We start from the raw sequence: 12086 nt of genomic DNA, 5'->3' as shown, positions 1-12086 counted from the left end.
CCCTTAGGTGAGGTTCTGCCGGATTTTCCATTGGAAGGTCTAGTAGGGTTTTCCTAGGATCAGGGCTTGTCTAGGGTTCCGTTGAGAAACTTTGGATGGGTCCTGACACTACATATATATATATATATATACAAGCTTGCTATAAAAAAAATTGGTTCACCCCATAAGATAAGATTCTAACATCAAATATCCTTTTGGAAGGGCCAATTTTATATTAAATGATGTTTGGAAGGGCTAGTTTAAAATTGCTTAGCTGGAATTTAACAAACATTTAATAAAGAATGGTCTTTTTGAAAATTTATATAGAAGGCAGTAGAAAAAGACAAAATAATGATTATGTAAAATAAATACCCTTACCTATGTCCTGGGCCTTTAGGTAGCTTGTGCCCCAACAATATGAATAATCAAAGGGGAATTTTGCCCAATACCCTTGTTTCAAGGGCCTTAATGATATTTGCCCATCTATTTTTTATCTTTTTTGTTTTACCCCTGCATATCAAATTTAACCTTAATAAAAATTAAAAATGACATCCATATCCATTCATTTTATTTTTCCCTATGTCCAGTAACCACCACCAAAAAGAATCTTTGTTGTTTCTCAACCACTCTCAGACTCTGTTCTCCCCTGTTTTAGGTGTTGTTACTATTCATGCTGAAGTTGCCATTGTTTTGAGCTTACTGTTGTTGCCATTGTTGCTACTGGTGCTGCCGTGCTGCTACTGTTGCCGTGTTTCTGCACCTCCATCAATAATTTATCAATTTTGTTGAATCATGTTTATAAGTGAAATGTGGTTATGGTATACGTCTTGCTTTTGTCTGCTGATTATACTTTGGCTCAAGTGGAAATGAAAATGGAATCATAACAAAATAGTTAAATCTGCCTGTACATATATTTGATGAAATGATGATTTTTTCTTGAATACAATATTTGTTTGGTAATGTCACTTCTGCTAGTCCAATTTTTCTTCTTAGTTTCTACATTATTGGATTTTAAGCGTGATGTTTTACTCCATGGTGCATCGGTAATTACAGATGCCAACGATTTCATCGGTAATTACTGAAACCTTGTCGATAATTACAATTTGTCATTTTTTTCAATCTAACAACTTTGATAATATGTGCTTCCACCAAGCACATGCATAAACTAACTTTATTAATGATCCTTAACAATACAATCCACAAAAAATTTGGAAAAAGTTAGAAAATTTCAACCAAAGTTGATTACCAACGGATCGTTGGTAATTATCGATGACCCATTGGTCATCAACTTTGGTTGAAATTTTCTAACTTTTTCCAAACTTTTTGTGGATTGTATTGTTGAGGATCATTAATAAAGTTAGTTTTTACGTGTTCTTGGTAAAAAACACACATTATCAAAGTTATCGGAACAAATACGTTAAGACCCATATTGGATTATCGACGGTTTCATCGATAATTACCGTTGGACCGTCGATAATCAACTTTGTTTGAAATTTTCTCTTTTTTTTCTAAATCTTTTGTAGATTTTTTGGTTAAGGATCATTAATAAAATTATATTCAGCATGTTCTTGGTGGAAATGAAACATAAAACAAACAATTAAGCTCCACATACTACAAATATTTCATAACCAACCACAAAAAGGCAATTAATAAGGCAATCAATTCTTTTATCCATTGAACTTTTTTTTTTAATTATTATTAATTCATTCACATTATATTATATATATATATACATATTATAGCTATATACTTTTTCTTTTGATTGTATGTACTTAATTTTTAATATAAAAAAGCAACTAACTAGTTAAACCTTTTAAGATACATTTCACAATGACCTAATTATCATAAGCATCAAACCATATAAGCGTCTCATGTAAAAAATTGAAAAAGAAAATCTCAAAATAATAGCTCAATATATTGACATATAATCTGTCAATAGACAACCACAAAACTGATATTTATCACAATAGAGAAAGAAAATTTTCCCTTTTTTTTTTTTTTTTCTGGGTTTCTTTAGTTGTTTTTCTTCAAAATTTTCAATTCATACATTGTGGCCGTTCAAGACACCCCTCCATTCCTGTTATTAGAACAATTGTCAATGAATGTGCCCGGATAACCACGAAGAATCAAGATTTTTTTTAGCAGAGCTTTGCTCCCCCCACCCTCCTGTAGCTGTAGAAGTAGGCCCGTTGCTATGAAAAGTAATTATTAATTGGTATTTGACGTCACAGTGCATGAGATCAGCATGCAACGTGTAAAAATTTAATATACGTGGCGTTGCCTTAAATCATACAGGTAGCTATAGGAGTAGTGAGTACATACGTGACATGAGTAGTCCCAAATTCTACAATTTTCTTTCGTTTCATACTCTCCTTAGACAATTAAGCACACTTAGAATACGATCTAATATATATATATATATATTTATATATTCAAAGAGATACATGTTTAAAATTTTTTTAGACTTTTATCTATTTAAAAATAGGCAGATAAATAATTAGACCCCCATACCATCAAGCAGGATACATATTTACTATAGCATTATTTTTTGAAATAAGTATATATTGTACTATAAATATATATATATATATATATTAGCAGGAAATTAAGTAATATAATATATAATGATGTCCGATAAAAATAGAAAAAAATATTGAATAAAAAATAAATAGAGTTTTGATGATGGTAAAAATATATACATGATGATGTGATGACTTTAATATCAAATATTCTTTTATTAGATTTTGAATCATATCGAATATTAAAATTTATATTTTAAAAAGGATCAATTATGGATTTAATGATATACTAATTTGTTTAGAAAAAATAAATCTTGTCGGGATATACTAATCCTATTTAGTAAAAGCGAATTTTGTTAGAACTTAGTAATTAATATAATTTTCAATTTCATCCCTCGATGCAATCCAAAAAATAAAAAATAGAATCCTAATGTTAAGAACATGAATTAATACATAGTTCGTCTCAAGTAGGTTTACCTTACTTTATTAACTAAGATCTACCCTTGACGATTAGGGAATTTTTATTAAAATATAAGACTTGACTCATTGATATAGAATCCAGTAGTTATTAAGAATGAACCTTAGTTTAATAAATAAATATAGATTTTACTTTAAACTCTCTCTCTCTATATATATATATATATATCATATTCACATTGGACAATTAAGGTGTTGTCCTTTTATTAAGAAAAGAAAACATAAATATGTGCAGTAATCCTTTTCTGTTTTTGTTTTTTTTCGAGAAAAAAAATTGTTAAACAATAGAGAATGAAAATTTTCCCTTTTTTTTTCTTTTTTTTTTTTCTTCCAAAGGCTGAGTGCCCTAAATTCTAATGGGTCAAAGTTTTGGGTAACTAGTCCATGAGAATTAGGTAAACTTTGACCCCTGTTTAATCGATTCAAACCTCGTTGGTAATAACTAATGAATTCTGGGAGGGAAAGAAAAAAAAAAAAAAAACGAATGAAAGAAACATGAAACGAAAAGAGGTTACCAAACATATTTTCTAATTTTTTTTTTATGAATAAAATAAAAAACAGAAATGATCATCAAATATGTTAATATTTTTTTTTTTTTAAATAAACAAAAATGAAAAACAAGAAATAAAAAAGAAACCATATTACCAAACAAAACCTAAACCAATTTATTAGAGCACTTATGTTACATACACTAAAATATTTACTAAATTTTAATAGGTATAAATTTTAAAGATCTAAATAAAATATACCCAAAACTTTTGAAAGATAGGACAATCAATTGGCTGTTGTATATAGCAACACTTCAAATGTATATGACGGATGGAAATCTTTTATTTTGTTCCTATATATGGCGGATAGAATCTTATTTTATTTTAAAAAAAAATTTATTTATTTTTTTACAGTTCGTTTATTTTTTTATTAACGATTTTTAATGCATGAGATGAAATTATATCATTCTTTCACAAAGATAAAAATATTAAAAATGGACTTGAAAATCTGGATTCGATAGTTGACATACATAACAAGAATTGTTTCTTGATATATGTGAAGACAAAATGATAATATAATTTAATAATATTCATTGAAAGCCATAGCATATATAACATAAAATTAACATAAAGTTGCCATGTCATAAACCACAATGGCATTATTCCACACACCTTGCATATTAATTATGACTGTCATCAGCTACAGCTAGGCAGCCTTAGCATACAATACACTTAACATAAAATGTGGCCATACATATGTATGTGATGGCATTATTCCACATACCATAGCATGCATGCACATATATTATATATATTATATGACTAGTGCCAGATGGCAGCCTAGTTCCTGGAAGGTGCTTGTGGTGAGAGTACTGCGCGAAGTACAGGAAAATTGCCATCACCAATTGACACATGGGCCAATAATCCACCATCGCTGCTAGTGCTTTCATTCTTAGAATTGATCAGCTCTTGCTGTATCTCGTTCCAATCAACGGGCTTCAGGACTGGTGCCCTGACTGAAGTGTATACCTGCATATCATTATCATGCGTATAAAAATCCCAATCATATATATGTCTAATCATGTATTTGATAAAACTAAGCAAATATATATATATACATATAAAATGAAAAAATAATAATATATAAATAAAACAATTATATAGAAAATGCATGAGCATCATGATGATTTGCTAGTATGTAATTTACGTAATAAAACAGTAGTACAATATTATTAAAATATGATATAATATAATATATAGTAGCAAGGTAGCTTAATTATATTTATGTAGTTACTTTATTCGGGGAATTGATTTGATTGTCCCACGCCACAATCCAATCAAACTCAAGTTCGTCATTAATATGGCCACGATAGACGATGGCCCCTGATGAACGAGCAGGTGGTCCTGCAACTGGAACAGATCCGAGATGAATAAACCAACCCTTCTGTCCTCGATCCAGCTGTGCTGGGTATCCTTGACTTCCATACACACCATACCAGTCATGGTGCCGCCCAGAAAGTTTGATTCCAGTGGCATTGTAGATTTTGCCTAACGTGAACAGGTTCTCAATGGCCATTTCTTGGATCAGCTAGCTATTACTCACTATATTCTTAAGTACGTACTAAGAAAATAGTTTAATTGTTCATTGCCAATCAATAACCTATATATCTATATATATAGTAAGAAAATTTGTGCCAGCTAGCACAAGTAGCTGGGCACTAATTACTCAGTGCTATCTATTTAGAAAAAAACAAACTCCGGATCTGGCCCACTGCTCTAGGTTGGGTAATTAATTAATTGATGCAAAATTTCCACACCCATTAAATATTGGTTCACAACACATCATATAACTGTATATAACCTGTATTTGATGCCTTATAAATTTACATATATACATGCATGAGTTCACCAATTGTAAACTATATGATAAATTTTGACAATAAGGAAATCAAGAATATATGAATAAACTTGAACATATTCACTGTATATTAACAAGCGACTGCATGTATTCATACAATTTGTACGCAACAATTTTAATTATAGTACAGTAAAGCAGAACCGATCTAACTTCATACGGGTTGTTTAAAAAAGCTTTACACTTAAGGTTTTTTTTGTAAAAAGAGTATTTTTTTTGTGTTTTATTTATTTATTTATTTTATTTATTAATATTAATATTATTATTATATTGCTAAAATAATTTGCACTTAAATTGTTCACGTGGTAAACTATCTCTCTCATATCTATTTGTTAGATGAGAAAAGATAGAGTTTCTATGATGGCTCCAGTCTTGATGTTGATCTACATGAGTAGAGTGCTGTTGTACATAATCACTATACGTCCATACATCTTGTTAAACGAAGAACCAAATAAAAAACACAAGATGTAGTTTTTATCATAATTATTTTTATTTTTATAACTAAAATTGGATTTCGTATTTTTTGAGATGATGGCGGTTAAATAATTTAATTATTTTGTATAAATTTTTTGAATTGCATTGACAAATTAACTAATAAAATATAATAACAATTAAGATGAATTAAAATAAAAAGATTATATCTGCACTAGCTAGAGAACTGCTGACCAGTCTCCCAGGTCTACGACTCCCATATATGTTTTATCGTGTGAAACTATTTCCATTTGGTATTTGACGTCACAGTGCATGAGGTCAGCAACGTGGAAAAATTTAATACACCTGGCGTTAAATCATGGGGACTCATTTATAGGGAGCTATGACTAGGGATAGTGAAGTACAAACATGCAACAGGTCATTAGTAGTCCCCTCAAAGTATATACATATACATATTTACCAAAAATATATATACATATATATATATATATATATATATATATTTCGAATTTTCTTTCGTTTTGTCCTTAAACAAAGAATGTCTAATGTGAACGTACAAGTTTGTAATAGAATAGTTTCTTTTCTAATAAAATAATGAAATCCCGTCAGCATGAGAAAAATTGGCAAGGAAATAAATAGATGGTCCTAATATATGTTTCAAATTCACTCTAGACAATTAATCCAATTTGTTAGAGATATGGTCTCGAGTAAGAAGTGTGAATGGATGAATAAAACATTAAAATGTTTGGGATTTTTTTATTAGAAACTTCTACTTATAAGTCCCTTGCAGTCATTGTGGTACATTATATGCCAATTTTGATTATATGTACGTATTGTTATTGCGATTATGATCGGCAAATAAAAATCTGGACATAAAGGTGCGGTTCAATCCGCGGGTTGATGAAGAACTTTAGGTCATCCTGTAAAGCATCTCCCACAAGCATTTGTGCGCATGTCTCGTATGGTGCTCGCTTGGTAATGGGATAATCACACAGTGGCATACACAATTAATGCACGCCTTGCATATGTATATATCGATCAATTCTAAAAATTTTACAGCTCCATCTCTCTCTGGCTAGGCAATGAGATAACCACACAGTGGCACACACAATTAATGCACGCCTTGCATACATAGATATCGATCAATTCTAAAAATTTTAGGGTCCATCTTTCTGTGGCTAGGCTATGAGATAATCACACAATGGCACACACAATTAATGCACGCCTTGCATATATAGGTATCGATCAATTCTAAAAATTTTAGGGCTCCATCTATCCCTGTCTGTGTGTTTATTGGCTAAGATTATTTATTTCTTTTTATGGATGTTGAAGAGCTCTGCCACCTTGCTTATAATTAATTAAGACTTTTTTTTTTTTGGGGCTTTTCCAATATTGATAAGTAAGGAATTCGAATTTGGGATCACTATATAAGGAAATAATAATTTTGTCATTGCATTTACACTGTAGAAACTATATCTAAGATTACTGAGTTATATGAAATGTATTTTGTAAGAGTGTCAATCAGTCAAGCCAAATCTAAATTAGAATTCTCAAACTCGGCTAGCATAATTTTAAAAGTGATCAAAGTCAGTTAAAACTTGCAAAATTTTGAAATTTTTTGTTAAAAATTGTCTCGACTCATTGATAAAAAGTTAAAGCTTAACTCGGCTAACTTAGTATAAGACAAAAATTTAAAAGAAATTGAGCATTTACTTTTTTTTTTTTTAATGTTAGATTATTAGTACATTTCATTTATTTTAGTTAATTTATTTATAAATTAAATATAAATAATATTATTAGTGCATTAAAAGTTTCTATATGTTTAAATTATTACTAAAATATCAAAGAATTCATAGGAGCATCTCTAATGGTTTTTACTATTGTTAGATTATTCTTTTGCCATGTCCAAGAACAAAAAAAAAAAAAAAAAACAGCGACTTAAAAAAAAAAAAATCTCTCCAATGGATTTGCCTAAATACCATGTTAAACTGATGTGATTTGGAAAACAAAACTAAACATCGTCTTTTAGGCATTCTAAACTTTCTTAAAAAACAATTTTTTTTAAAAAAGTTATTTATTTTTTTATGCAAAATAAAATAAACTAATGATATATTCAATTAATTAATAGCCATAAATTTCTTTTATGCATATTACGATTGAAAAATAATTTTATAGTTGATTATATATTTATATATTTAGATTCAGACTTTAGTTTGATATTGTTGTAGCTTATAAAATAATCAACTTTAACTATGCTGCAGAAAAAATCAGTTAAGTGTTTGGTAAACTATTATTTTATATTATTGTACGATTCAAAATCAGTATTTTATTATTTAATTATTATTGCTATTGTAACGATTAAAATTTACATGATTTATCATCATCTTTTTTGCTTGTGGTATCGTTTTTGTTAATATATATAACCTATATTACTAAATATTTATCAAAAATTTTATTTTCATCACAACAGTATTAAAGGATAAAATATATTAAATGCATAACTAAAATTTTATAAAATTAGAATTAAAAAAAAAATTCCATGTAGAAAAGAAATTACAAAAAAATATATATATATATATATATATATAAATTATCTACTATGCATCAGACTTTCACTAATTGGATTTCTCAAGTTCTACACCTAAGACAAGAATGATATTAACTTTATAAATAAGGGTAAAAATTGGTATTTTCATTATAAATAACTATAAAAGCTAAAATCACAGTCTCAAAGGTTAGTATTTTGCTGCTTCTAAAAAATAATTGTTAGAAAATATAAATTTTTGTAAAATTAAAATTTTATTATTTTACCAAACACTAAAATTAGCTTTAGGTTCTTTACCAATTAGAATTTGAGCTCTAAAATCAACCCCGAACGATGTCTTAGACAGCGTCAATGTCTCTGCTACATATAGAGAAATTCACATTCACCATTTGAGATATTTTAAGGTATTGTATTCATAAGTTATACAAGATTGGTTTAGCTATTAAATATACGCTTTATTTATTGTTCAAAATTGACTCATTTTTAATTATTCATTGTCTATCAAAACTATGTATATTTATACATACAAATATATATATATATATATAATCCTTTTATGGTCAGGTCGTACATGACCAATGTGGTGCGGACCAAAAAAAGGTAAAAAAAATGGACCATTGGATTCAAATGGCTTTATTCAAACGACTCAGATTGTAAGGAAGCTCACATGCCAAAAATTGTCAAAAATTGCCATTCGCACCGAGTCTCTTCTTCTCTCATACCCATTCGCACCATGCCTCCTCTCTTCTTCTCCTCTGATTCCCATTCACACCTCCCTCTTTTCCTATAGTATTTTTTTCCTCTGCTTTAACCATCATCTCCAGCTCACATGTAAGCTGTTGTAGCCCCGTCGTGCCAAACTCAAACTTATCGAAAAAAAAAAAAAGAAAGAAAGAAAAAGAAAAAAAATTACTCAAAAATTAGAAAAAAAATTACAAAAGAATTACTCAAAAAAATTACCAACAAAATTTAAAAAAAGTTACAAAAGCCAACAGCTTTACAATGTAAAAACATTGGCTTTGACCCCTTTTTTTTTGTTATCTTTTAATTTTATAATTTTCAATTGGCACTTAATTTTTTTTGTTAAATTTAAATTTTATAATATTGAATCATATTTGTATAAATAAAAATATATATAAATATATATAAATTTAAAAAATAATAAAACAATTTAAAAAATTTACAAAAACCAACGCTTTTAAAATTTAAAAGCGTTTGCTTTGACCTATAAAGCATCCAAAATAAGTTTTCAGTGGGACCATTTTGAAATAGGGAGATAAATTAAAAATACTTGATGCATACATGTGGCTAGGAAATAAACACATAGTGTTGGCCTCACAAAAAGCGGACACCATTATTTCTTGGGTTGAGTGTTTGTAATTTGATTCGCTCTCTTCCTTTGATATATTAAAAATAAATAATAAATAAATAAAAAAATAAAAAATTGAGGAGTTAAAAGACAACGCTTTACATTGTAAAAGCGTCCGCTTATGTCAATTTTTTAATCCTTTTAATTCTTTTGTAATTTTTTAAATTTTTTTGATACTTTTACAAGTATCATTTAAAATTATAAAATTCAAACTTAATAAAAAAATAATTGGGGATTGATTAAAATTACAAAATTGAAAGTTAACCAAAAAAAAAATTGGGAGGCCTAAACCAATGTTTTTCCTTTGTAAAAACGTTGGCTTTTGAAAATTGTTTTATGTAATTCTTTGAAATTTTTTTAATTTTTCCTTTTTTCGTAATTTTTTTGAGTAATTTTTTTTGTAATTTTTTGTAATTTTTGAGTTCTTTTTTTCTTTTTCTTTTTTTTTTGGGGGGGATAAATTTGAATTTGGTACAATGAGGCTAGAATGGCTTGTGTGCAAGCTAGAGATGGTGGTGGAAGGGGAGGAAAAAAAACACTATAGGAGAAAAAGAACATGCAAATGGAAATCAGAGGAGAAGAGGAAAAAATGGGAAGGGGCATTGTGCAAATGTGTATCAAAGGAGAAGAGGCTCGATATGAATGGCAATTTTTGGTAATTTTTTGTGCGTGAGCTTCCTTACAATCTAAGCCGACCGAATAAAACCATTTGAATCCAATAGTCTAGATTTTTAACATGTTTTTAGTTAACACCATATTTGTCAGGTCCGACCTAACCATAAAATGATTCTATATATAGATATACTTATATACATATATATATATATATATATATATATGTATATATATATATATATATGTATATAGATATAGATATTTGATAAATTGGGAGGACAAAATTTAGAATCAAGCCTTGAACCCAGGATCTGGTGTTGTTATAGTGGTTAAAAAACCCATATATATCTATATATATATAGAGAGAGAGATAGAGAGAGAGAGAATTTGTTCTATATAGCTAGCTATTGGAAGCACAATTAGATGGGCATTAATTACTATATCAACATCTTAGACAGATTATTCCCAAAAGAAATATATATCTTACACAGATATTTCAGCAAAATTTTCACACCCAACACACATTGGTTCACACATGATATAAATGTATATGGAACTACATTGAGTCAAGCAGAATTTCCACACCCAACACACAATGGTTCACACATGATATAAATGTATATGGAACTATACTAAGACTTGACGCGGCCATGTCCCCCAAGCCTTTCAATTTTTATTTTTATTTTTATTTTTTGAAATATCTGTATATATCATATGAAATTAAGCATGATCCTAATATCAAATATGTCCCATCATCAAGGATGATAGTTTAACATAAAGAAATTATTCAACTATCACACCTACAAATTCGAAAGATGTGGTTCAAGTTTTAGGAAGTCTAGCTCTAATGAAGTGTGAATGGGAATAAAACATTAATGTTTGGAATTCTTCTTCATTAGAAACTTCTACTTATAAGACCCTTGCATGGTCATTGTGGCACAATATGGTCAATGAGCTAATATCACGTTGATTTGCATCAATATAAGCCAATTTTGATTATATATATATGCGTTCCCATTATGACTATGATCGGCTTGATTAATTTTCTGGCTGTTGAAGAGCTCAGCCAGCTTGCTTATAGTTAATTACAACTGTTTTTAATTTTTTTTTTTTTTTTTTAATATTGGGATGGGGAATTCAAACTTAAATTGCTAACCAAAAAATTAATAATTTTTCAGATTGTCCCTGCAGATCCAAAAACCATATAATTAAGATTGTTGAGTTATGTGTAGTGTATTTTGATCTACAATTATAGTTAATTTATAGTATGTAGAATGATCCAGTTATCTGTATTCTACTTCAAACTGTAATGTGATTTTTTTTTCAAATTTATTATAGCCAAAGTTAGGAGAAAATCTTGGATGTAACGGTGAAAGCAGGGCAGTCAATTGTTTTCAAATACATATAGCTACGTTAGGGTTGAGTGGTGCGGCTAGTCTAGCTTGGTGAGCTAAGGCCCTGTTTGGGATTGTTTTTGGAACTTCAAATTTCATTATAAAACAATCAAAAACTAATTTTGGTATTAAATAAAATAAAAAAAAATCTTATTCTTCAAAAATCTAGATGTCCAGAGCCTAATTTTGAATCAGCAGAAGAGTATATATATATATATATATATAGAAGCAGGTTCTTCTAACTTTTTCCACTTACTATCACAAAAATACCAATTTTAACCCTTTTTAATAAAGCTTTTATTTTTTTTTTCCAATTTATATTTTTATAGTAAATGAGCTTTGATACCTTAAAT

At 28.6% G+C, this 12086-nt stretch overlaps 1 protein-coding gene across 1 annotated transcript; it reads right to left on the bottom strand.

Moving 5' to 3' along the window:
• Positions 1-4034: 4034 nt before the first annotated feature.
• Positions 4035-5107, bottom strand: LOC125418552 (23 kDa jasmonate-induced protein-like). The gene is made up of 2 exons (XM_048462177.2): positions 4758-5107; positions 4035-4492 (listed from the first exon to the last, which is right to left on the bottom strand). The coding sequence occupies exons 1-2, from the start codon at positions 5037-5039 to the stop codon at positions 4304-4306; spliced, it is 471 nt and encodes a 156-aa protein (XP_048318134.2). The 5' UTR covers positions 5040-5107; the 3' UTR covers positions 4035-4303.
• Between the last annotated feature and the right edge of the window lie 6979 nt (positions 5108-12086).

The sequence above is a fragment of the Ziziphus jujuba genome, chromosome 12 (genome assembly GCF_031755915.1).
Source record: "Ziziphus jujuba cultivar Dongzao chromosome 12, ASM3175591v1".
NCBI lineage: Eukaryota > Viridiplantae > Streptophyta > Magnoliopsida > Rosales > Rhamnaceae > Ziziphus > Ziziphus jujuba.
The sequence above is the reverse complement of the archived record's forward strand: the minus strand, read 5'-3'. Positions and strand labels throughout refer to the sequence as shown.

Coding starts and splice junctions, on each gene's coding strand:
- LOC125418552 (XM_048462177.2), bottom strand. CDS start 5,039: ATGGCCATTGAGAACCTGTTCACGTTAGGCAAAATCTACAATGCCACT. Junction 4,493..4,757: donor AAATCAATTCCCCGAATAAA/GTAACTACATAA, acceptor AATGATATGCAG/GTATACACTTCAGTCAGGGC.